Here is a 27,783-nt window from a genome sequence, read left to right as displayed (position 1 = left end):
CAAGTTTCGTGCAAATCCATTCAGCCGTTCGAGCTAAAAGTGAGGCCAAAGGCCCTATGGAAATTAACATGGGAAAAACGCGTTTTGGGACCCCCCTTTTTTCTCGGCCCCCCCTTGACGAAACCCCCCCAAATTTTCGGGGGCTGCTCAGAAACAAAATGTGCCATTTTCCTGAAAATTTCAGCCGATTCCGTCCACAAACGCCAAAGTTATTAGACATAGAATTTTCAAAAGTTCCATAGACAAATAATCCTAACTATATATACCTACTGGCGATAGCCAGTAGGTTATATATATATATATACATATACATATACATATATACATATATATATATATATATATATATATATATATATATATATATATATATATATATATATATATATATATTGTCTGTCTGAAAACCGGAGTGGCTGGCTCCTCCTGGGACGTTGAGGGGATACACTCATATTTCTATATGTATATCTCTCTGTCTGTGTATATATATGTATACCTCTCTGTGTGTGTCAGACGGCTTTTGCTCCTTCGGTTTCCCCTCCCCCTTTAAACAAACAAACAAACAAACACACACACACACACACAACCACACCTCCACCTCCACATAGAGTAAGGTATGTACCATGATGGTTTCAACCCTTGAGCTCGAGGTCTTTTGCAGAGTAAAGCAAAATGCAACAGCTGTATATCAGGTAATAAAAAAAACAGAGAAACAGCTGAAAAACGGTCATCGACAGAGCTAAAGGAGGAAGTCATAACAACTGTGCCAAGCAGTAAACAGTAATCCAGAAAGTCACATATTGTGAAATATACTCTAAAGAGTACAACTTTACTTAGAGTATTCTGCAGAATAAATGCACTACTATATTTGTAAATGACTTGAAGTAAGGGTCAAGTAAACATGTGTAAAGAACCACAAGGTTAGCTAAACAACCATAAACTTCTGCAGTAAGCGGAAACACCACACAGGTTGCAACTAGATGAATACACATTTCAACCAAGTCATTTATAATCACTTCTGTCCACACAAGTCAGAAAGAAATTAAGATCCAACCAGATCCTGCAAAGACCAGTCTAAGTGTCATTATTACACCATGCAGCTCTACAACGCCTTTCAGCCGAATCAGCTTGTACACCAAATAAATGTACACTATCAAACAACATATGTTCCAGGGTATACTGTAGAGGCTGCAAAAACTCAGAATGACACAGCTATGTATGCCTGCGCAGTGCAACTGACTGAGCCATAGCTCTACACATGGAATCAGTGATGTCCAAACTACATCTTATGGTGAATTTCACCGCCTCGTGGCCATCTTACACCAACCATCGCAGTTCACTTTTGGCTTCCTCCGGTGGAGAAGGCAGCAACATCTCCATTAAGTCCCATAACGCATAGGAAAACCTGCTGAGAACAAATGTAGTGGTCAAAGGCAGTAATGCTGCACTAACAGCAGAGAAAATATTCCTCCCGCAACTTTCCAGCCATCTGGCCTAAGTGCTTGTTGGAACCAGGTGTGGAAATTTGTGTCCGCAGAGGCTGTGGCTACTTGCACAACCAGACCTTTAGTGGAGGAATGTAAAAAGATACAAGCAGGTTCCCCAGGGGAAGGCTGATGCCTATGGGATATAGCTCTGTTTACAGGCATTCCTGTTACCGGCCATGCCGAAGACCCTAACAATATATTATATAAAGTCTCATTATAAGGGAGTAAGGCAGGGATGTGGAATTCCAGTAGCCAGACGCACAGGACATATTGTTTGAGATCAGGGGCAACAAGTTTTAATGTGTATTTTGTCCTTGGGACAAGTAGGCCCAACCCACTGCAGCACAAACCCTTTGGCTGCCAGTTTGCAGTACCACATTAGGGATCAGGGAAGGGTACTGCCTGTAGTTAAGTTAATATTTGTGTGCATGTTTTAATGCTGTTCAAACTTGTATTTATGGTTTATTAATTGAAAGTCTGTATTATTAGGGTGAGCGCTCTAAGTAAATGTACGTTCTGACTGCACTACTGACAGTGGTTCCAGTATGAACATTTGTACACACAGTTTCGAAATTTAGCAACATGATGCTATGCATGATGCTCACAGAATGCTCTCTGATTAGATGCAAATATTTGCAGAAGCTTGAAAGCAAGATTCATGTTTCTTTGCTTTCAATATAAAATGATCCTAAAAAATGAAAGTAGGGAAAAAAAGATTTTGCTAAACTACAGTAAAATGTCAGATACCATTTCTTTGCAGCATCATTTAGTAAAATGTGTTGATGCATGCTAGTATTTCCCAAAAATATTCATCTTGGAAAATGTGTGTAACCAGTTTCAATAAGATTATGCGAAACAAAAATAAACAAGCCTTGGCAAAGCCAGTAAGGCTGACATTGGTGGTCAGCTTTTTAGTTTTGGAAATGCGTGGTATGTTTTGGCATGGCTTTTGTAAAACCATATTGATGTGAGAGATGCCGGGCCCTCACTATTATAACAAACATTGGCAAACGGAAAAATTGTTTTTGGTCTCAAAAAAACACACACTGCCACATTAGTTACTGGCACTGAACAAAACTACTTTGTGTACCGATATGCTCCTTGTGAAAGAGAAGAATGCTGTCACTCACAGTGAAGCCAGCCGATTCAGAGAGAGAGAGAGAATTTTAATAAACACAAATGGTCATGGTTAACGGCAGACCAAATTAGGGGCCCAATTATTAAAGAAAGTCTCAAAAGTACACCTTTGGTATTTGGCTTTCGTGAACTCACAAGAATTTACATTAGTAGGGCAAGAAATTATACTTCTACAAAATATTTGTGAACTGCATTTTAGCATGAGCAAATATGCATGCGTAGGAGGTTTGCACAGACTTAAAAGGGCATTCCAACTCTGGAACTACTGCTTACCACCATCTTCAGTCCCAGTATGTAGATCTGTGGAAACGTAGCAACATAAAATTATTACTAATATTCAAACACTACTATGGTATATGCCCTGGCATAATCAGAGAGGCTATATAAGAGCTCTTATATAATGAGATTGCTGCCATAATTTGTGGCAGCGCTGCATGGCACCAAAGGGACAAGTGGATGTTGTTACGGGACAAGTAGATTTATGAAGCAACCTGCCCCATGGACAAGCCAATATTTTAATAAATTCCACATCCCTGGTAAGGGCTAGACTTCTGGGTTACCCTTGTGAAGAACATCCACCAAAGGGTCTGTGAATAATTCCACTGAGGAAAGCTGACACTCTAAAACAGCAGCTGCCCTCCTCAATACCACAGCATAAGAGGCAGTCACCTCTGTTGCCATACCACCGGGAGAAAATAAATCTAAAATTGGGGAGGACTTAAGTCGACTAGCCTCACCCATTTCAGTGAGCCAATTTTCCTCCAAGAGAAACTAGACAGTATTGCCCAGAAATAGGCTGTATACTGACAGAGGGAGAGTTGCCTAAAGCGAACGTCTCCATCGGCGCCGCATCCGATACTGGTACGTCAATGCGTTGATGTGTCGATGTCGGAAAGAATAATTGGTGCAGCATCAATGAGGATCCAGCCAGGGCACGTCCCATCCTTGGGCCTAGAGAGCACAACAGGGGGGAAATGAGGTCCAAAGACTTTATGCAGGGAAATTTTATATAACCTGCATTTGGATTACAGTCGCACCCAGCTCTAACATATTTAGAGAGGCACCAGGTGGACTCTGGAGAACACTTTGTAGGCAAAGGTTGGAAGATGGCATAAAAAATGAACTTGCATTTCGACCACTGGTGCTTCGGAGCTTCCCTCGACAGAGATGGTCCCTCACCAGAATGGCTCCTCAAACGGTCTGTGGGCCTGGATGAGGACTGACAATGACACAGTGCCTCAGATAGTCATGCTGCCAGATGTTTCATTCTATGCTCTTCCAATGCCTTTGGGTGACTACGCTAACAGGTACCACACTTCACCAAGTCACCACAGACAGATAGTTTGGGGATTTGTGACTGATATCAGCCTGTCACACGATTCACAGGGTTTAAACCCTGAAGACATTTGCAAAAAGCACACTGTTTCTCACACAAAATGTGATGATGAGTCGAAAAAATCAGCCCCCCTAACTGCTCTGAATTCGTGTCGCAAGTGCGGAAAAGAAAGAATTGATGTCAGCACATTGGCAAGGGGTTAAAAGGATTCCGTCGACGTCACATCGTTTGAGGACAACGAAGGATAAATCTCCTGAAACACGTGTCTAGTGATATACAGCACTGGCTGCACAATCAAGGGTGAAAAACTAAAGACTCGCTGATGCAAGTGTTATCAGGCACTGCATTTACCATGTTGCATTGGGGCAAACAGAGTGCTGGGACGTGAGGCAGTGTGTTCCACTCTTGTTTTATTATTAAAAACTTTGTCATTACTAGACTTCCACATCTTAAAAACAATAAAGGCTGCCCTTTTTAAATAGGTATAGATAAGATTGTTTTCCCCTATAACTTTAAAACGAATCTAGTTAATTAACACTGTAGAAAGCCCTATTATCAGAATAGATTTTCACAACAGATTAATTCACTGCACCAAACTTCTTCAAAACTCTCACTGACTTTGGAAAAGTTCATGGATGCCTCTTTAAATGACTTCGTTCAAAGGCAAGTTTTATCTGTAGGAATTAACAGAATAAACTGGACAGACCTTACAAGAAGCTGTTTCAGGCTGCTCTGGTCTGCCATATAAATGGATACCAAACTTTAGATGAATTAATCAGTGGGTGTAAAGGGAGATGACTTCACTGGAGATGACCAGCGACAAAAATGTTAACTTGAAGACAGAAGTCTCAACATCACAGTACACTGTGTCAAGTGACATTTGTTTTCTGCTTTAATTTGCTGCAGTGACTCCCCAAAGAAGAGGCAGAAGTCTACCAACTACTGAGTTTTGGACTGGGCCAATTTTTAGATCTCAACAAGAAAGTAGAACTGCCTCATCATTAGATCCTATGCAGACAGATTGTGATGTGTGCAGAAACACTAGTGATTTGGTGGAGTCATATTTCTACCAAAGTCTGAATAAAGTCCCCATTTTATTGAGGGTTTATGTTCTGTGGATCCCTAAAAAAGAGTAATATCAGAGCTATGTTTTGCCTGAGCAGAAGGGATGACATAGAGAAAGTCAGAAATGTTACACCAATATGGGGATAAGGAGTTAGGGGTAACAGTGCAAGCGTGGAAACCAGGGGAGATAGGGGTGACGGTCTGACAATGGCAGCTAAAACCATCAAAGGCAAGCAGACATGAGCCACAGAGCAGTAGCATTCTATGGACTAAAACCTATTGCTTACTGTTCTACGTGGCATCAAGGTGCGTTTGTGACTACCAAAAAGCTGGAGAATGTGTGTACAGTTGGTAAAGCAATAACTGCATAAGAACAGTTGGTGATGTATAGGAATGGGTTTGGGGTAGAAACTAAGATGGATGCTCACGCTGCAGGCTCTCTAAAATACTGCAATTCGCAACTCTGTCTGCAAAGCAGTTTCAGGTCAAGCCTACGGCTGGAAGAAACATCCAATGAGTTTGGAAAGAGTCACAGTGGGACAACAGGGTAGTAGTAGAAAAGTGCCTTTTTTTTTAAACTAAAATTAAAGATCTCCTTTAAAGGAATTGCTTTGTAAAATATCTCTGTGGTTACTTAAGTGACCTCTCGTCTTGTAAGATGAAATACGACAGGCTGTACAGCAGAATCAAAACTATCAATTTCAACCCTTGTTGTCTTGAATCTCATTCATAAAAACTGCTATACTTTTTCGAGGCTGGAAAAGTACAATAGAGACAGCTGAAGTAGAGTCAGCAGTTCAGAGTAAGTTTAGAATAATTTGGACAAGAAATAATTAATAACAGTCATTTTAACATGGTTTGCTAAGGGATACATCACTAACGGAAAAAATATATAATTTGTATATAATATACCACTTGGTTACTGCTTTATGATCCTTTAATTTCCTGAATAGACACCTACCTGTTGCCTGTTGTTTGGCGTATATGGAAGCATGGTGGATACATGGAACATAATCTCATAGTCCTGATAGGTTGTGTAGAGGGACTGGGTACCTGTGGAGTCCGCTATAAAGATAAAAGTACAGACCATGGAATAATTTTACACGTTTTATGAACTGTAGACAGAATGGCAGGTTAAATGTAACTTCTATTAAATAGATTTAAAGAACATTTGTCTGGTTTCTGTTTCTTTTGGACTCTTCGTTTTAAGGAATTCACTCAACAATCTTCCTGAAATTCAAACAAAACCATCAGGTTTTATGTAGGTATCGTTCTAAAGTCAACAAAATCAAATCCAAACCTGCACTGGAGCATAAAGAATGATAGTACTATTCGATAGTTTTCATCCTTTTCAGCCATACACTGTAGAGAATAATGTCCTTTAGTGTAAAATGTGTCACTTCCAGTCTAAATGTGTCCTCCAACATAGATACATTTTATAGCTACACATAGTATTTGCATATTGCACCACATATAGGTGGGAATCAACTGGTAAGATATTTGGAATAGTTTATGTTTTTAAGCAAAAACTCTGCAAACAGACTTTTCTTTACAGCCAGTTGAGCTACTTTTTTGCCCACGCATTCGTATTAAGAGCACGTCTTGCATTAGCAAAGAGCAGGAAGAAAATAAAGAAATGTGAATGGGCCAACTTGCAGAGGGATGCTAGCCAATACTTTTGCAGGTAAAGTCCTGACTTGTTGAGAAAGCTATCAAACTCCCAGGCAGTAGCTTGTCAGCCAAACGGTAGGCAACTTGATGCAATCCCTGAGCCAGCCTGCTAGGGTTGACGAATGATCACAAACATTCAACATGGAAACTTAAGTGATCTTGTTCTTTCACTATAGTAACCGCATCGTATTGATATCCAGCTCCTGTAGGTTTCTATCTCCCTCAGATTTCTTAAAGAGGACTACGAAAAAGTGGACTTCGATACTGAAGGCCCTTTTATATGGACAGTTGGGAATATTTATTTGAGGTCTTGAGAAAATTAAACTGGGCTGAACTGAGTTGACATACAGTGGGCTCGAGACCAAACTCAGAATCAACAGAGCAATTTGGATGGTTGGGTGTTGGAGAGACAGACACCGATGCTACTCATCCACTCTAACATTTACATTTGCCAAGAAACCATTAGCAACACTGTTTCAAATAATTATGAATGAATGAATGAATGAATGAATGGGTTATTTAGATGTGAGGGAAGATGCATGCTGTGTCTATGCACGCAACCAACACATTAATATACTTAAAGTTTCATGTTGAGTCAGTCAAATATATGTTGTAAATTTGGAGAAATATTAACACAATATTAAAGTTAACCTTAGCAAATCTCATTTGATAGCAAACTATCGGAGCACTGGTTCAAAAGAGTAATGTAGATATACCAAATCTTTAACTGGAATGGCAATTAGAAGGTCTGAAATATCTTGGAAAAGGATAATAACCCACTAACAAAATGGTAAATCTTAATTTAAAAAGGGTCCTAGAAGGTGAGCACAGCTCTTGCATACGATATGAAAATATTTGATAATGACTCTGTTCTGGAGTACCTTTGTGAATAAGTTGCAAACGATTAAAAGGATTGCAAAAAATCTGTATGCCAGCAAACTGTAATTTTGGATTGCATCCTAACCCTTAGAAAAGTAGATTGATGTATAGGTTTTCCGCATTATATCTGATGCTAGCAAAAAAGAGGTTTTGGAATACTATAACCCACTAACAATATGGTAAATCTTAATCTAAAAAGGGTCCTAGAAGGGGAGCACAGCTCTTGCATACGATATGAAAATATTTGATAATTACTCTGTTCTGGAGTACCTTTGTGAAAAAGTTGCGAACGATTAAAGGGATTGCAAAAAATGTGTATGCCAGAACACTGTAATTTTGGATTGCATCCTAACCCTTGGAAAAGTAGATTGATGTATAGGTTTTTCGCAATATATCTGATGCTAGCAAAAAAGAGGTTTTGGAATACTATAGCTGTAATTAAACTGTCCTGAAATTGAAAAATGGGATAGTGATGTGTGTGAATGGGGGTGAGCGGAACGGGGCGGTGGGCGAGGAAAAAGGAATGATCACAGTTGATAAGCTTAACAAAAGACCTAAAAGACTAGTCTATGTTCAAAGGTTGGGTCAGTGCTTGGGAAATGTCTCCTAGAAACAGATTCTGATGGCTATAAAGATTAAACGTATCTAAAGGTGGCCTAACCTTTTCCTAGAGTAACTAGGAACACTGTTGATATCTGTTTGTCACTGGTGTCGGCTGTTCGGAAGGCATGACATAATGGTTTTTAAGTTGATATATTTTGTATTATTTTATCTAAATAATAAGTTTACAAAAACATTGATTCGAATAAAACAGATCAGTCCACCATGGTCCCAACAAAGAGCAAGAAGACATGGTGCACAGCAATGGGCCTACTGGTTTCCGGAGAATACGTGAGGAAATGTACATTTCTCCTGTATCCCAGTGCAGGAGATTGGATGGCAGGAGCTATAGCATCACTAAGCAAAAATTAAAAAGAAAAGAAATCACAGTTGAGCAAGGTGGATTTAAAAGAGGAACACTCAACTATTGATTACTGTTTTAGTCTCTGCGCAATGGGATGAAAGGTAATAGAAACATGAGGGAACCTATTTTGCTGTTTGGCTGACTTCCGATCAGCTTTTGATTTGGTTAATAGGATATTGTGGGGAAAATGTAATGTTATGATTATTCCCAGAAGCAGTTTAGCTGTGCCAAAGATACTATATCAATGAAACCGGGCCAAAGTAGAGCTACATATAAACAGAGTGCTAACACACAAAATCCCAATTGAGACGCTCTACGATAGGGCTGTGTACTTGCCCCCACTTAATTTGCACTTTATCTGGCAGATTTCCTGGAGACTTTATAGAACTTGCAGTCCTTTTCACCTAAAATGGGGGGGGGGGGGGGGGGGGAATACACTCTGCCAACTATAAGCTAATGATCTTTTCATCTTAGATATAAAGTAGGTAGGGCTTGAAAGAAAATGACAAGTATTTAACGATTATTGTCAAGTACATGATTGAACAATAAGTATATAGAAAACTTATATCCTGGTAATGGGAAGAAAAAGCAAGCATTTGAAGTCGTCTATTAAGAATTTGAAAGTAGAAAAACCCTTTCCTACAAATGCTTGGGGATGGTGTTCAATAAAATGTTTTATTGGAAAATGTATGTGGGTGCCCCAGAAACCTACGTTTTAACAACTGTGGGGTGTTTAAAAAATGCAAATGAGAATTTGGGGGTCTGTCAAGAGACCAATGTTGACTGCATATGAAGATATGGTACCTCTCAAATTTTATACGGGGCTGAAATCTTAGGCCTGAGCACCACACATGATATGGAGAAAACAGAGGGCAAATGTCTTTAAAACGTATTAGGCCTCCCTCCATGTTCTATGGTTCAAGCAATAAGAATGGAAGCCAAACTAAACTCTTGGAACAGCACAGTGGCAAATGTAAGCCAGCGTTCCTGGCATTAATAGTTACGTGGATTCTAAACAAAGATTACAATACTCTCTGTGAGAGAAATTTGCCAGATTGATCTACTCAGGGCAAGGGATCTAAGGAAGCGACTTAGGAGCTAGGCCAAGTAATTCAATCTATATAACTTTAAAAATAATGTTCTCACTTCAAAATTCCTTGATTAATTGCACGGCGCTCCTACCAAAAGTCCTGGATTAATTGCATGAGGCCTGCCAAACCTGTGATGAGGAGCGTATTACTGAAATTCTGTGAAGGCCTATATCCAGCTTAATCAATCCAAAGTGAGGGGAAAGCCCGATTGGAGGGAGACATGACGTGCAGGTGTGGGTTAAAAGTACATTGCTCCAGTGTTCATGTTTTAATGGACTCTTTATATTTTATCACTTTACAGCTTAAACTTATGAAAATTCATTCTTGTCAAGTCTGGTGTAAAGACTCAAATGGAAGCCCAGAGATTTTTATAGGATATGCTATATTAGGATGTTAACTTTTTACTAGCAATATCGACACAGCTAGCACTGGGCGCTTTATTGATTTTAGTGGATCCATACATTTTTAATACAGTTATACTGGTTTTAGTTAAAGTACGTCAGTGCAATCATTTTTCAGCTGTAGATCAAATCTGGTTTAATCACAATATGATGAGATCTTTATCGATCATAAACTGATTTTTAGGTGAATCTTTATGTAATAGAAACGCTATATGTATGCAAAAGAATGTATTGTGTAATAGACTATGCACTAAATAACATTCTATTTCATGACAATTTTTTGTATTTTTTTTTAAGAAAAAAAATAAGAGACCCTCAACTCCGCTAACAAAACTAGCCATATCCATCAAGAAGTGGATTTCCTAACATTGCGGCTCTATGAAACTGTTATTGTCATCTGTTGTACATCGCACAAAATTAGATTTATTTTGAACATATTTGAATGAATACATCAAATATCTGATTTTGTCAAAGCTACTTACTTTTAGTATCCAGCTGGGCAGCGTATTTGTCAAATCCCTTGAGGCAAACATTTTCTCCAATCAATGCAAGGAATTCTTCAAATGCGGGTCCTGCGCCCTCATTGTTATACATTTCCTCTTCTGAGCTCTGACCCGCTTTACAGTACAGAATTCCCACTTTATGTTTTCTGCAAAGCTGGTAAGAAAAATAAGAGCAGAATTCGTTTTTACTTGTGGGGTCAGTATGATCATTTCCAGGCTCTGGGGCTTGCGAAAAGACAAACAAGATACCACTTGTGAAAATATCTAGCTTTTTAATCTGCAAATAATAAATGCTGCAAATACAAATGCTACTCAAATTAAATTAAAACATTTTCATGTAGTTTAGATGAAAATATGTTCCTATTTGAAATTAAACACTCACAATGCAAAACCTTGCCAGCAACTCCTGTAGAACAGGGAAACAAATGTTGTAGAAGCTTGAGGTCAGTTAGCATCACTCTCAATGTTCCCTGCATTGGTGTAATAACTGAAAGCGACAAAGGAGCTTTGGCTTTACAAACAGGCATTGACAAAGACAACCTGCCTCACATTGTAAAAGCAATGCATACTTACTGGCTTTGCTAATGCTATTTTGCCAATGCTGTTCTACATTGACTAAAAAAACAAATGCTTCTTTTCAGGTGCTAAATAGCATCCATAATAAAACAAAAAACTTTTTTAAGTACAACATCTATGCGTACATGTGTGCATACAAGTCATGAACTTGCAAAAGTTTCCAGAAACTCTTTTCACTAGTTAATTATCTCAGGCAGGGAACAACTGAATCCTGTAAAGCAATATGATGGTATCAAAACTGAGGAAACCTTCACATACTCTGGGAGCAGAGTTCAGCCCAAAAGGTAGTCATCTGTATTAATAGTGTATACCTCTGACAGCAAACCACAAGACCTCTCTATACGCTCGTTGCATGGTAGTTCTAATTAAGCATACTGAAACGCTGGAGATGGCATCCCATTATCAGTGCACATGCTTTTCAAGAAGTCCGCTAAAGTCACTCTGTGGAAGAATTCTCTTAGCAGAGATTGGTTCAAATCAAAGATTAGGATCATGCGGATCCCCTGGTCTTCATGAGTATAAAACATCCGCGGTCAGTAGTGGGAGTACCTGCAGGGCGGTGACGTGGTGAGGGGGAGGGGCAGGGTGTGGGGGGGGGAGGGGCAGGGTGTGGGGGGGGGGTGTAGTAATGTATGGATTACGGATCTTTACAGGTAAGTAAACATATAAATAAATAAAACAAATTGTGTTGCACGCACTGCATCGCATTTGGTGATGCAGTGCATGCAACAAAATTAGTTTTGTTTATTTATAGGTTTACTTACCTGTAAAGATCCCTAATCCATACATTACTACCCCCCACCCTGCCCCTCCCCACGTCACCACCCTGTAGGCACACCCACTACCGACGGTGGTTGGTATAAAAAGGTAACACAAATAAAATCTAATTTCAATGGCTCCAGATAGAAGAGGTTGTTAGAAACTGATTGAATCCTTAATGGGGAAATAAGCATAACTTATGTTATGTCTCAAGCTACAGAAAGTAAATATGTGATTGTCCTGCGTTTGGCACAAAATCTCGTTTCTAACAGGTGTTCAGGCAGGAAAAAGGATTGAATCACCAAAAAGTGGTTCTAAAACCATTTTCTAAATCTTGCTAGAAGAGACGGAAGTGTTCTACCGCACAAAGTTAACTTACTGCTGGAACACAGCACTAGACGTGTCTTGAGGTCTGAACTTACGGTATTTTACCCCAGTCTCTCTCAGGGTGCCCTTCCAATTGTGCATTAAAACGCTCTCTGAGGACAACCAAAGAGCAGTGTCAGAATCTGTATCAGCACCTTCCAGGATCTGCCAGGCGCACTTGATGCAGTAGATGCTGTAAGTCCTCACCCTTGTGTTTTGAAGCTACATCCAACATCCCAAAAAACTGCCATTGAGGTAGCATCACACAACTAGGCAGTCTTTGTAAATTAAACCACACTTCACCTTAATTAAGTTGACCTTCACCATATTCAAGAAAGGTCTGCAGTGCAAGCCATGCTGACTGAGGAGGAGGAGGGCTCAGAGTACTGCAAGAATATTCAGATAATCTGTTGAGTGAGGCTGAAGATTGACCAACTGTAAAATAGGAAGACTATGTTTGCTTTCTGTACGATGATCGAGAAGGATGCTGTGTTGCCCGCAAGGCTAAAATAAAACCCACAGACCATTTGCTAACAGCCTAATTGACTTGGGGACAAACCTACACTCGTTAAGAGCCAGCAACAGAGAAAGAGAGTGCAACCAAGATTACAGACAAAAAACAACAAGAAAGTGTGTGCCAAAGAAAAAGAAGGCTCATGACAAATATATTAACATATTTTCTATAAAGACAATAACTGACTGCTGTGCAAATTGTTTACTACATAAGGAGATGGCGTAGATAACCCCCTAGACTCTATGGAATAATAAAAATAATTGTAGCTACATCCCTCTACTTCAGACCTACCGTTTTGCTGGTAGCAATATTTTTTTCAGCAAATGTAATCTACTATAAATCGGGATTCTAAATATTATTTGGTCACCCTAGGAAATCGTATAGCATTTGTTTTGGGCTCGCAGAATGAAGTGTGGTCATTAGGAAAACTATCCCAAAAGCAACTTCCATGAAAAGATAATCTATTCTTCATGGAACAATCGCACTTTAAAAAAATCATTTTTAAAACTTTTGCAGTTTGAATTCATACCTGGCTTAACTGGCTGAGGACTTTTGAGATTTCAAAATCCCTCTTCTTAGGATTTTAAAAGAATAGACACAGTTCAGTGGTGTAGAACTTCTTTAGAGTGTTGGTGATAGTTCTTTAGTAATGGCATCTTATGCTAATTTAAAGAGCTTCAATGTATATGCAACATTCTGAACAGCATTTTTGTTAACTAGCAACAGATCTGGGACTTCATACGCAAACTTTACCCAGGAGATATTTACATTTACTTTTTTTTTTAAACAGCAAGATGCGTTTGACTCATTAACCACAGAAACATTCTAGTTATAGAATGTATTGGCAATTTAAACAATAAAGGGCAATTTACATCTACAGCAATATGGTTCCGTTTATTGATATAGAATGTGCAGACTGAATCCTGATCTCATATGACCAAACCAGACAATGACACCAGAGCTGATTTTTCTAAGATGCTCATATGGGTCAGAAGCTGAAATTAGAAGAGAAAGTTATACAGTGAAATAAAACGACTACAGCTGGCTATCCTGTAAACTAAAATTCTAAAATTAGTTGCCAACGTATTACACTCGAGGTGAGGCAACTCCAGCAGAAGAATAAGAGCGGTAGAACAATATGTATTGGAATGGCTTATAATAAACAATAAGCACAAGGATGAAACAAGTGGACGGACTCTATTAACCCCTTCCGTGCTTCGAACGTCCAACGGTCGTCGCGCGCACTACCTCGCTGGTGCTGCGCACGACCGTTGGACGTCCGAATCCCGTTAGCGTGATCGAACGTCCGCACTGGGGCGGAATGTTCGACGCGCTAAAGGGGTTAAATATCTCCTGGTAAGCATCAAGCATCAATAAATTCAACTGACAGACAAGCAAGAAGTAATTCAGTTGGTGGTAGTCCTTGTTAAGAGTGAAACGACTATGCCTCACAAAGACCTGTAAGGCCTGGAAATAGCCTTGGAAAGATTAGAGAAACTCTGCGCATTTTTTGAGGATGAGGATCAAGACACTATTTGGGTGTTCTTTCATCATTTAATAAGCAAATGAAGGAAACAGAACAGTCAAATTCACAAGGCAAGAACTAGCCCAACACAATTTGTGTTCACTGTAAGTTTCAGAAATGTGCTTAATGAAACATTTATTTGATCGCAGTTTTATAGGAAAATGTGATTTTGAAGGCTAAATTAAGATTGCTGGGTGCAAAGAAAATTATACGTGGAGACATACACAGGACTTACTCTTTGCTCATCAAGCTTCAGTAGTTGCTCTGTTACTTTTGGTGTATTCAAAGCAAGTCGTAAGCAGTGGTTATTTAATTCAGGTAACACATATTCCAAAACATCTTTCAAGGGGATCCCTCTTACAGTTCCATGCTTTGCTGTTGTTGGAACAGCATCTTCCAGGATACATCCTCTAAGAGTTATAAGCTAGAGAAAAAAAAGTAAGATACCAACATTACATATATGTATCTGCACAGAAATATATAAGTGTAAAACAAGAAACAATGATTCCATTCAAATTAGCATGTTATGTAATTTCACAAGGAACAAATTATGGTTTAAAACTAAGACATTTGACAGCAGAACCCCTGTGCTTACAATGTTGGTGGCTACTTATATATTACGGAAGGACTATTACAGTAACTGTGGTTTACAAAAAACACTGTAAACATTTATTGATGAATTCCCACAAACCAGGAAGATACTCAAGAGGACAGTGTTTAACTCACAAGGCCTTTCACTCATACGGCGGACTAAATAACCACTGCAGTTTCAAAAAGATATTGAAGACATAAGAGTATTAGGCCATTGTAAAAGTTTATTTTTAGTTGATAAAGATGTGGGTCCTTCACAAGTAATAAAGTTGCAGCCTTCCGTTTACTGGGAACAAAGGGTAGCAAGGAAAAGTCCAATATCAATTCAAGGGAGGTGGTGAGGGCAAGTGCCCCACTCACACAACAAACACCCAAGCACCCAATAAATCACTGTCCAGTCATGTGTGTTACTCATAAAAGGAAAAGTACTTCATTACATACACACTACTCATTGAGTTACACATATATACACGACGGCAGGAGGTAATATATTTGCTGAAACAACCTTCTAACAGTTCACACCCTTAGCGAGCCCTTAACCCCAAAGCCACATTAACCACCACATATACTAGGCACAATATAATGGGATATAGTTATCAAAAGGCAGACCTACTGGCTTTCTCAGCTTAACAAGTCTAGAAATATGTCACAATACACCAATGCAACACCTTTAACCTTGACGGATCAACCCATCTTATATTGGCGCTCTTTATGACATGTAATTGCTCACTATTAACTTTTTTATAATCAATAACGCATTTCAATGAAGTACATTTAGATGTGTAATGATTCATTCTTAACGTTGTTGTAAAGTTAAATGCTTTTGTTGACAGTGACCAACTCTGTGCATGAAATTGTATTCTATTTTTGTACATTCTGCGAAACAGCATTAGGTCCCACCTACAGAAGATCCAATTCTGTCCTTATCCCTGCCCCCATCAGTCCCAGGTCTAATCCTGACAAATGGCTCTCCTCTGTGGAAATGCTTATGATCCTCTGGCTGGTCAGTGGAGATATTACTTTGTCCCAGCAGGGTAATTCAAAACCAGAAATCTAACTAGGGTGCTGTCTCAAAGAGTTATGAAAAGTAAAGTGCCAGAGGGAGTGCAGATATAAGGGAACCAATATCAGGTTTGCATCTGTGATCCTGGTTTACCCAAAGATTGGTACAACACCCTAATTTCTAGGCTTAACTAAGGCAAAACAGTAAGCTGGTGCAGATTTCCCCCATAATGTTTATTACGTTAAGCACACACTCTCCTCTTCAGTTAGCCAAGCTCAGACTTTCACTGTGAATGCCCACTCACAGTATAAGGCATACAAAAGGTCAGCACCAAGCCCTGAAGGGACCCTTCTTCCAGAGGCTACCCGAGCAGAGATACTGGGCTGAGCTGGACGGCAGTCCCACTCACTCAGCCGGTACTTAAATGCACAGGCTTGAAAACACGTGTTCATATGCAGCCAACCCAGACTCTCCCCCCCCCCCTCCCCCAGCTGCACAGCAGCAGACCTTGTTTTGAATGGTAGGCACTGGCAACTAGCATTCCCAACCCATTCTAACATTTTACAGTGAGTTAGACTACGTTACTGAAACTCACTCTCACTAAAAGTTCAAAAACTGGTAGTTCAACAGCTAACATTCAGGGTGTTACATGGGCTCTTTTGTGTTGGCTTCATGATCAAAATTAATCAAGGGGAGTAACTAATCATTAATGAGACTATAGGTGTTGCCATGTCAAAAACAACAGTCATAAATTTCTGGTACAAAGATGTTATGAAAGTCAGGTGTTAAACTATGCCACATTTGTGGTTGCTACCCATAATGCTTGGCTGCTGACATCACATACGGCATCACAAGAACAACATCATTATAAATCCACTTTAATGCACATCATATCTTCCCACCGCCTTCCCCAGTAATGCAATCCCTAGCTTCTTCAGAGGAACCTTTATAAGAGAAACATAATAGGTTTCAAAAAGTCTTGATTTCACTTGGTAGAGTCAGGATATTAACAGTGAGGGTACTCCTGTATTTACATATGCATGGTTTTTGTATAGTTCTGGCCTAGAATAAGTCTAGTTGATGATGATGATGAATTATTAACTGTACGATTAATTAAAATCATTACAGTAAAAAGACTAGTTCATTTAAAACAAAAAGATAATCCACCTTATTATGTCAGAAAAGTAAACGGTTAAACCAGTCTACTGTATTTAAAACTGTTGCCTGAACAGGACCTGTTGTCCTATATTGGAGTTTGAGTATCATACAAAGGATCCTAACATACACACATTTGAGCAAATAATAAAGCTGCAACTATAAACAAGAGCTTTGGATTTTGAGTAATGTGTCTTTAAAGGCCGCTACGTGACTACCGCAGGAATACGTCACGGACGCTCATATGGAATCCAATTAAATTGCCCGGCTCTCATACGGAGAGAGGGCCGATCATTGCAGCGGGAACCGGTGCTTATCAAGGTAAGAACCACTTGAGGAATTTTTTTTTATTATTGTAAACCTGCCAGCTTTGGACCATTCGTTCTACTGGAAGGGTCCTCGGGTATCACAAGGTATGAAACTTTCTAAAAGGTGAATCTTTTTGAGGGGGCATATCCAGAGCATCGGATGGGTTTGGATACCAGTTCTTCTGCCGCCACCATCACTTTACTCAATGCGGTATATTTACACACCACTCCAATATATATTTCCGTTTTAACCGATGCCACTCTTTGCGTTTGGCTGCAAACAAAGACTGAATTATTACTTATTTTGCATTTATAGGTTTTGGGCACGCATAACTACAAATGCAAATTGTCCACTTTATGGTGAACCAGGTTACGGTCAACTAGGAAGGACAGTCTATAACAACACATTGCTTATATAGTTTCATAAGATGTCCAATTTTCGCCCCAAATACGTAGCCTAAAAAATTGTTAAACTGAATTTACACACTAACTCTGTCGTTCTAGCTGGGCACATTCAATCAATTAATTTACATGAATATATCAAGGAACAACATGACAATATCAACAATAATAAAAATCCCCCTGTTGCAATCTGAATGCTTCTTAGCATCAACGCCAATAGATTTTATAATTTATAAAGTTCAAAAAATATTATTGTGTAATAATATAGTATCGTAGGCTATTAATATGGATTTATAACATGAAGTATCCGATTACTTTTAGGCACCTTCGCTGTATTGACTCAAACAAATTTATAAGGAATTCCACCCGGCCCTGGAATTATGAGGGACAAAGGTTATATAAGCAGGCACTACCGACCAGAAAAGCACAGGGTTCACGTTGATAATTCTAGTTACAATGGAGAGTATGAAAATTAATTACGGTATGTTCTATGGGCTACATCAGGCCATAGTCTTTAATTTTCACATACTGAAAACACTAAAAGATTGGTTTGAATGTTACATGCACTCTAAAGCTAGAGTACAATCACGTTTCTTACACTAATGGGTGGTTCTAATAGACAGGTACCTTGTAATTCTTTTCAAATTCTATTAAGGTCCATTAAATCAAATGAGGGTCTCTTTCTATGTTTTTTATTTGTAATTTAATAACTCCTCTGCTTTCGTCCTTTACTCTATACATGCATACTGTCCTTATTTGTATTTCGTTGGCAAATCGATATTATCCCATGTGGGATTTTTACTATTGTGTATTTTTTGTTCTTATAGATGTTGTATTGTCAATTTTATATGTATGTTGTACTATACACTACATTTTTGTATGTTCCACAGCCCTGATGAAGTCCACAGGTGGTGGACGAAACGAGTTGGCTGTTTTTGTGATATTCATATGAAGATTAAAGAATATTTTGGACACATATTGACTGGACCGGCTAAGACATTGCGGTGAGCTTCACACAGTCCTGGTTGAAATAATTGTGGTCCTTGGGATCACTCTGGAAACAGCGGGAGTAGTGGATTTGCATGCCAAGTAATTTCAAATTTCCAGCCTTTGGACTGAATTGGGGTAAGGGGGAGAGAGGTGCGGTTGCTATATAGGCTTGCTATTTCATTGTTGTCTATAACTATAAACAAGAGCTATATTCTAATAATAGCTTCTCCATTCAGCCTCAAGCACACATTTCTTTAGATTAGGTGTACAAACTCTGCGGAACAGAGAAGAACACGTTATGCTTACAAAGATGGCATTACTAGCATTTCAAGGGCTTTGCAGTAGATACATAATTTAGGAAGGTGTGCTTATTTATTGCTTTATAGAGCCATTTCACCAATTAAATTGCACATGTGCTAAAAAAAACTGTGCGCACCACAATGAAATGGCGAAACACTTGATGAAATAAGCTGATCAAGAAGAAAACTTACTAAAGAGAAGAGCACTGGTTTGGACAACTGTTACGATTTATAAAATTGGGGAGATAAAAAAAAATCAGCAATGTGGAGAGATCCTAAATTTCACTGAAACGCACAGAAAACATAGCAGTGGAAGTGAGAGACCGGAAGACTTGGGAGAGTAATGCAAGGGTATGAGAAAAGAGTAACAGGGAAGGGTATGTGCAATGAGTAATTGTTGGAAACACGAATACTAAAAAAAAAAAGTTGTGTTATGTCATAGGTAAGGGCCACAACCTATAGATGGCATTTCTAGCTCTTATGTGGAGAAGTGGGGCTCACCAGTTAGAGGAGGCAGTCCCTGATGCAGAGGTCAGACCCGGGACCAGGGTTCAATCCCCAACGCGGCAGAGCCTTGAGCTCAAAATGTCCACGGACTCGATAATTCTCGCCTTGGTGCCAACTCGAATCGTGGGTTCACACTCTGCAACTCTGGGCAATAGCTTGCTTAATCTCCACTACGGCCCCACTGCGATGGGATGCCTGGTCTTCACCTTGGGGATGCCCAGTAGGGGTAATCTCGAAGGGAAAGGCCAGGACGGATTCCCAAAGCAAGCGCCTTGAGACCTTACGGTGAAAGGCGCTATATAAGAACGTATGATTTACGATTTAATCTAAGAAGTTTACTTCTGGTGGATTGCCTGCATACATTACCTTAAGCAATCTACGAAGACCTTGCCTTAAATTATACTCTAGCCACAATCCAGGTATGTCCCATTTTTCAGTAAGGAAGAAAGAAAATGAATCCAACCACAAGTCCAACAGTCACAAATTAACTAACAGTTCAGTATGGCGTGTAAGGATGACTGTTTGCTGAGTGAACCTCAAATGAAGGTTTAAGAGATGGATTGAGGGGTAGGGAGCCAGTGTTTGACAATGGTGACAGAGAAGACAAGAGAAGAACCAGAGCTGCAGTCAGAGGAGGTGGAAAAATCATAAAACCAGGATGCAATAAGTAGATCTGCAAGGATGGGTGGGTAAGTGCAAGGATGGCAGAGTAACTGGAAATCTGAGCGGATAGACGATAGCAGAGTACATGGCAGAGTAAATGCAGCTTTGAGAGGACGGCTAGATGATGGATGGATGGATGGATGGATGGATGGATGAATGGACACAAGTTACAGTTGAAGGCTGAAAGGCTGTATTAATGGATCGGTACGTCAAAGTATATGGATATATGGGTGGGTGGATGGATGTATGTATGCGTAGATAACATATATGAATGGATGGATATATGGACTGAATGGCCAATGGATGGAAAGAATGGTTAAAGATTGGAATGATGGGTGACAAAATATAAACAATAATAGATGTTTGGATGGAAGTGACAAAGGAGCACTTCTAGGGCGGTTCGGGCTCACTTTCATCGCATGCTTGGTGCCGTCAGCGCTTTGGTTGAAAATGGGGTGTTTAATTTTCTGGCTAATCCCTTAATGAAACGTTTCAGCTTTTAAATGAAGATTGAAGTATATCGACGGCATCTAGTGTAACTAACAATGTTCAAAAAAACATAAGCACAGTTATCACGACATAAAATAAGTTCATTGAAAATCTGCGTCTTTCCCTGGGGCTATAGAATTTCTCAATGAGTACTGAGATAATGCTTTGAGTGTGCTCTGCAGTACGCACTTAACATTTAAGCTGATTCGTGTTCTACCATTCCCATCCATTAATATATGAACATATCAAAGCGCAGTACCGGGAATACCCAGTAGATGGTGCGCTTGCCTCAATGAATGCCCTTCTATGCCCAATGTTTTTAGTCACCTGCGGACCATCTGTATTGTGACAAATTACTGCTGCATAGACGTAACTGAGGCTGCGGCTTCAAGCAACCAACAAGAGTGAGCGGGCTGCAAGAGTCGGATGGATAGACATCAAACTTAAATGATTCGTTTTTCCCCAAAGGGAATTTAAACCATGAATCTTGTGTGCAGCTTCTTCACAGTAACAGCAGTTCAGAAATATCCTATATTATCCGTAAACATCATCCACAGATTGTGTGCGCCCCCGCAGCCCCTGCGGCGCAAGGAGAGAGGGGAGGGTGGTTCTTAGGGGGAGGGGGTTGTTAACCCTGAGGCATATAATTATCTCTGAGATAGGAGTCTCGAGGGCCTCTCAACTCTTTCTATAGAGGGTCGTTTTGCGTCACGCGAGAGATTTGCGGCAGGCGACCCTTTCCAGGGTTCAGTTCGACATGCTTAAACACTCTCATTCTGGATAGGCTCTGCCACCCTGTATGTGTTGTGAACATTGCCAGAATGTGATCTTCACAGGACAGCGATCTGCGATCTATCGGTACAAACCCACATTTGCAGGGCACACTCCCGCTCTCTCAAATCGCCTGAAGCCATCTGGGTTTCTTTCAATCATGTGATAGAGAGCTCTCCATTAACCAGACCACCGCCAATCCAGCCACTGTGAGCTTGGAACCGCGCCCTCTTCCAGCTCACCTTCCAGTCTTTCACAGACCCCGCTTAACTTTAACCCTCTGTAAACTGGGATATTTAACTACAACCATCTACCTGCAAACTCTTGAGACTCTTGCCAAAGTCTTCAATGGAGTATCCTGCTTAGCCACCCAAGACCCACTCCCTCTGCAGCGCCTCCTAGACAGGCTTAAGTATGCAGCAGGTTCTGTACTGTAAGAACAGGCATTTTTAAAAACCGATAAATAAAAGGCACTGTCATTTACAATGCCAATAGCTTGAACTCTCGCAAATGCGAGACCTATTGCATTGTAAATGTATTAGGTGAGAGCAAGTCTTGCCTTTTCCTGCCGGCAAGAGCAGGCAGGACAAAGGTCTTTGAGAAAATAGTGCTTGGAGGCTGTAATTAAAGCCTACCGAGCAACAACACACGAAAAAGGGGCTGTCCTCATGGGCGGTTACAAAATGGGAAAAGGTGGTTCTAAGGAGGGACTACTAAGCCTATTGACTAATGAAAAGCCACAGTTTACAATGGACAATGACACAAAACAATGGAAAAAAGGGCGGAGTTTCACGCCCATACCTTGATACAGTATGCCCAGGCTCGACCTAAAAATACAGTCCACGATAACAACCACCTCCACTCTCGTTGCTCAAACACCACTCAACAGGAGGTCTCTTTTTTTCTCTCTGAATGACTTCAAAGCAGCCCAGTTACGTCCCAGTTCAATAGTCCCACTGAACAGTGATGGCAGAGATTCCCAGAGCCTGAAAGGCCTTAAGGTGAAACTGCCCTCCTGTCGGCTCACCGGAGAGGACGCCATATGCTGCACCTTAGACTGAGGTAAAGGGCTGCGCCACCATGGAAATGGAAGACAAAACCTTCCCCCTAACAAAGTCCTTTCACAGCAGGGGCTAGGACTCTCCCTACGCCACCTCCAGGTGCAGACAGAGGTGAGGTTAGGACTTGAATGCTGGTCCATTAGTCAGAGTTAACAGAAAGGCCAGGTGTGCTATGCTTTGGGCCAAGCTGGATGGTGGGAGGGTCATGGTGGCCTCAGACACATACATTCTGCGGACTGTGGCGTCTGTTCTGTGAGGCCTGGTGCTCTTTATAAGAGGAAACCTTCTGAGCCCTTCCGAGCCAGGTAATGAATGGATTTCGGTCATATAAACGACGCAATGAACGTAACAGTGGTGATTGCTGCAATGTGTTTATCAAATGCCCTGTAATATATATAGTTGGTGGGTGCTAACATAACATGTTTATTTGGAAAATTCATTTGTGGAGTAAAACGATTGGAATGCTCAAACTGTAACATTACTTCATAGTACTGAATGTACTGCTGTTGTAGGTACACACAGGTCCCCTTTTTCCTAGTTGAGCGAGTATATATCATCTTTTTTTGATAAATGAATTTATTGATTTTCAAAATAAACATATTCATCATTGCTGCCATACAAGGCAGTATAAACACTAAACAAAACAGCATAACAGTTGTGATTGACCATGCTTAGCGTAATCATACACATTAACTCCCAATCTTACACACTGGCAAGAATCTAAAGGATAGAGTCATGTATACATATTGATGTTACTCAGCATCAACAGTGGATCCTCTGCATATAATTCAAGGTTCTCTTTGCATTATACCATGTCCTCAACCCAATGATCAACCTGCGGGGCCAGGGTACTTTCCCATGTTAGTGCTACTCGCCGCTTTGCCAACAGTATAGCAATTTTCACAAATTTACCCAATGTTCCTTTTATCTGGGGCATAAAGCACAGTAAACACATCAAAGGTGTACATTGCAATGGAATTCCCGGCATATCCGGCATACATTTCATCACCCCTATCCTATACTGGAACACCCGTCTACAGTTCCATGCCAAAAGTCAGCATCCGATTGGGACCATCATTTACAATTGCTCGTGTCTTGAAGGCCAAATTTAAATAGCTTAAGAGGTGTGAGATATTTTTGGTGGATATACTTACATTAAAAAATTCAGGTTACCATTGGGTGTAAGAGTGCTGGTAGGACTGCAGATATGCTCCCATTCCGATGATGTCAGGGGAGGAGTAAGCCTATCATTCCAGCAGGCAAGGCTTCTTTCTGAATATCTGACCTTCTCGTCCCGCACTGCTCTATAGAGTTTAGTAACTAGTTGGCGTTGTGTGGGTGTAACCAGTAGGAACTGCAAACAATGCAAACAAGGTGGTTCGGCTGGATATGTAGTGTAGTGTGTTTTCAGTGCCATCTTCAACCTGTGCACAGTAAACTGAAATAATGGCGATGTGTTGGTAATGTATTGTAGCCCTTCAGATTTAATTAAACTCGCATCGGGATAGAGGTCCTGCATTCTATCAATACCAGATTCTTTAAGCGATCGCATCGGGCCCACTTCCTGCGTCACCAAGAGTGCCGCATGATGTGCTAGCAAGCAGTAAGGCCGGAGCGTATATTGGGGTGTGAGAAGTTAGCCTGGCATATGATGTCCACTATTCTAGGTGGCACCTTGCACCAATCTAAACGACCCTTATTGACGGTGGTTGTAAAGTTAACCTTATAGACAAGCTATCCTAGTGGTAGCATGGACAAGCAGTCTTAGGCTAAACTCCAAAGAGCATGTGAAGCTGTTTGTTTTACCAATTATGATCTCTTGAATACCAAATGAAAGGACACCACACAAGGTATATATAAAATATATATGTATTTATTTTTAACACAAACCCTCTGACTTCTTTATGAGGTCAGAGATCGAAGTACATTGCAAGTTACTCAATTAGCATACGATAAATTGCACAAATACAGTTTTGCCCTAGGGGCCTCACAAACCATATACTAAGTAAGTGGTATAAGAACCACTTCAGGAATAGGGAATAGGCCTAGGGAATCGCTGGGGCTACGCTAGACAACCAAAGGTTAGGACATAGGAGAACCAAGGGAGACGCGTGCAGTGTCTAAACACAGTCGTGAGTTACCATTGACTTAGAATGGAGAACGAAGAAGTTACAAAGTTAGTGATTAAGGACACTTCCGGGTGGACTACGGTGAAACCCATTTTAACTAGGACACTTGAAGAGTCAATACCAACGGGAGCACTGGAGTACTCAAGTTACCACACCCAGGGAAGCTGGGTGCGTAGGTGTCTTTTCGGGTCAGGTTTGGGCAATGTTTACAATGGAGATCTGCAAAAAAGAAGTGCTGCAGGCGGCCAGTGGAATGGTGTCTGGGTGGATCCAAGAGTGGATCGAAGAAATGAAGAACCTAAAAGCAGAGGGGACAGAGTCTTGGTCACTAGCCAGTGACCAGGAAGGAACCGGGCGATATTGCGATGATCTCAGGTGAGGAGGTGAAGCTTGTCTCTGCAGCCACGAGGACCAGGAGGCGTCGACGACGACCAGGAGCTGGATTCGAGCTGTCCAACGAAGGATCTAATTGACTGCCGTGTCGGTATCCGGATTGGACCCAACAAGCCTTGGCAAACGCAATCCACGCAGGAAGTGAAGATTGGCTTCAGTTCAGACTAGCAAGGTCTGGGGGGCTTCTCCTTTGCAGGGCAGCTGGAGCAAGCCTGGAGCAACCAGGCCAGCAGTGTAAATTCAAAAGGAAGTCTTCGGAGGGCTAACTAGCCAGCGGGCTAGCAACCGGGAAGACGTGTCTAGCTGAAATGAAGGTGCAGGCCCCTTGTGGCACTCGTGGAGTGTGGAGGGCTAAGCTTTGGTAAAAATGGCGCTCGGGTCTGGGGCTTCTCAAACCCCAATGCACAACTGCGAGGGTACCTCAGGAGTCGAGCAGTTAGCAAAATGCAAGTAGTCCAGGGTGTCCGGTCCCATGTCTCTTCTGTCCGCCACGGGTCTCAGCTTTGCTGTGGATGTGGATCGGAGTCGGAGGAGTCTGGAAGTCCAGTTCCTGAGTCGCTGAGTCTTCGGGTTCCGGCAGGAGCATCGATAAAGCAAACCGGCAAGTTACTGGTGGTGCCTGTTTGCACAGGGTGGTCACTCCTTGACCACAAGGGAGATGTCTTCAGTCTTCTAGTCAATGTAGAACGTCGCAGGTCCAAGAGTTTCGTTTCAGTCCAGGATAATCTAAAGTCTCTAGACACAGCTCCTATCTTTATACTGATTTTAGGGGCTGGATTACCTGCAAGGTCCCTCCTATGGGTGGACCTTGGAAGGGGGTGGTTACACCCCTTTCCCTTTGTCCAGTTTCGCGCCAGAGCGGGGCTGGAGTGCCCCAGCAACTGGTTTGAACTGGGCTATGCATGGAGCACCTTGTGTGCCCCAGGCAGTGTCTTGAAAAGCATCTTTCCATTCAACCCACCCTGCCCAATACACTACAGGCTGTCTGGGGAGGTGCTAGCACCTCCCCTGACAGGAAACCTATTTTCCAGGCCTCCCTTGCCTGAGTTTCGTCCAGCAGCAGGAGGTCAGACTCTTGTCTGTGGCAGCAGCATCCATTTTGTGATACTGAGGCTCTGTTTAACTTTAACCGGGTAAAGCAGTAACTACATGTCTTCTCCCTCTAGAAGTGTGGAATCCTACCCCCGCCGCCAGAACTGGATTAACGGTGAGGATTATAATGCACTTAAAGAGTATATGGTATTGCTATATCATAGAGGGGGCAACTTGCATCTTGCATCTTTGTGATCCCGTGCAGAGGCCGACCAGCCGTGAGGGAAACGGCCGCACCGGGGGAGTCCACAGCGCCGTGAGGGGAACGGCAGGCAGGACCACAGCCCCCAGGTGCCCCGGCGGCGCACACCTGACGCCACCAACACCGCGCCCGGAGGCGCTTGAAAGCGAAGGAGCGCCGAGCGCTCAGGGGGCAACTTGCATCTTGCATCTTTGTGATCCCGTGCAGAGGCCGACCAGCCGTGAGGGAAACGGCCGCACCGGGGGAGTCCACAGCGCCGTGAGGGGAACGGCAGGCAGGACCACAGCCCCCAGGTGCCCCGGCGGCGCACACCTGACGCCACCAACACCGCGCCCGGAGGCGCTTGAAAGCGAAGGAGCGCCGAGCGCTCAGGGGGCAACTTGCATCTTGCATCTTTGTGATCCCGTGCAGAGGCCGACCAGCCGTGAGGGAAACGGCCGCACCGGGGGAGTCCACAGCGCCGTGAGGGGAACGGCAGGCAGGACCACAGCCCCCAGGTGCCCCGGCGGCGCACACCTGACGCCACCAACACCGCGCCCGGAGGCGCTTGAAAGCGAAGGAACGCCTCCCGCAGCCGCGGGACGCGCGCGGGACGGGCCGGGCGGAGCCCGGGCAGAGGGCGGGCCGTCTGTGGCCGTCCGGGGCAGGAGGCGGCAGGGCTGGGCCACCCCCCCTTACAACCACCGTACAGATCCCAGTTCGTGGTGCCTCATTGTGGGGCCGGAACACAGCATGTCTACACGCTCCGGTAAGGCCTTGAGGGGTGGCGGTGATAGTACCCCTGGGCGCACTATGTTTGGCTCTATGGACAAGTTCCTCACTAGGGTGGCGGCTGTCATCGACAATGAACTCGCCATATCAGAAAGGCGCCTCTCTCTTGACTTTCCTTCCTCCAAAAGCACATCTCCAGCAACAGTGTTGTCCTCACAAAACTCTACTTCCTTTGCACGCTTGTCAGGGGACCTACCTGGGGACTCTTACATTGCACCAATAGAGGGTGAGGCAGAGGGCGGTACAGACGGGGCAGAAAGCTCGCAGACTGGTAATCACCCCACCAGCCCTTGTGCCGTGCTTAAGGAGCCCCGCACCGAGTCTTCCATGGCATGTCCACCTGGCAACCAGCCCCAACCCTGCCCTGATGCTCTTGCTCTTGACCCACAACCTCCCCCTAAGACTCGTTCTACCCAGGGCCACAACAAAAGGAAGGGGAAAAGGGCAATCAACATTCGAAAGGGCTGTCCTCCTTTGTTAACTAAGCACGCCAGGTGCCCGCCCAAGAGGGGTTTTTCTCCCTTGGGCGCCGTAGGTCCTGTAGCCTCAGGGATTCCCATTACCGCTCCAGTGGTAGCTGACACAGTGCTGCCTTCCTTGCTGGTCCCATCAGCACCTGACCTAGCCAACGTGGGTCCCTCTTTAGAGTCGATCGAGAAGTTGGTCAGGTCTCTTTTGGTACC

The 27,783-nt window shown here is 42.2% G+C and overlaps 1 protein-coding gene across 3 annotated transcripts in view; it reads right to left on the bottom strand.

Annotated features, from left to right (window-relative positions):
- The window catches only part of SIPA1L3 (signal induced proliferation associated 1 like 3), a 714,921-nt gene that overhangs the window by 431,469 nt on the left and 255,669 nt on the right, over positions 1-27,783 (bottom strand). For all 3 annotated transcript variants that reach the window (XM_086938267.1, XM_086938268.1, XM_086938269.1), the window contains exons 5-7: positions 14,510-14,698; positions 10,514-10,688; positions 5,987-6,090 (exon numbers count right to left, since the gene is read on the bottom strand). In XM_086938267.1, the coding sequence (XP_086794393.1) occupies positions 5,987-6,090; positions 10,514-10,688; positions 14,510-14,698 (468 nt within the window). The remainder of the gene's footprint in view (positions 1-5,986; positions 6,091-10,513; positions 10,689-14,509; positions 14,699-27,783) is intronic.

Source organism: Lissotriton vulgaris, chromosome 9 (genome assembly GCF_964263255.1).
Source record: "Lissotriton vulgaris chromosome 9, aLisVul1.2, whole genome shotgun sequence".
NCBI lineage: Eukaryota > Metazoa > Chordata > Amphibia > Caudata > Salamandridae > Lissotriton > Lissotriton vulgaris.
The sequence above is the reverse complement of the archived record's forward strand: the minus strand, read 5'-3'. Positions and strand labels throughout refer to the sequence as shown.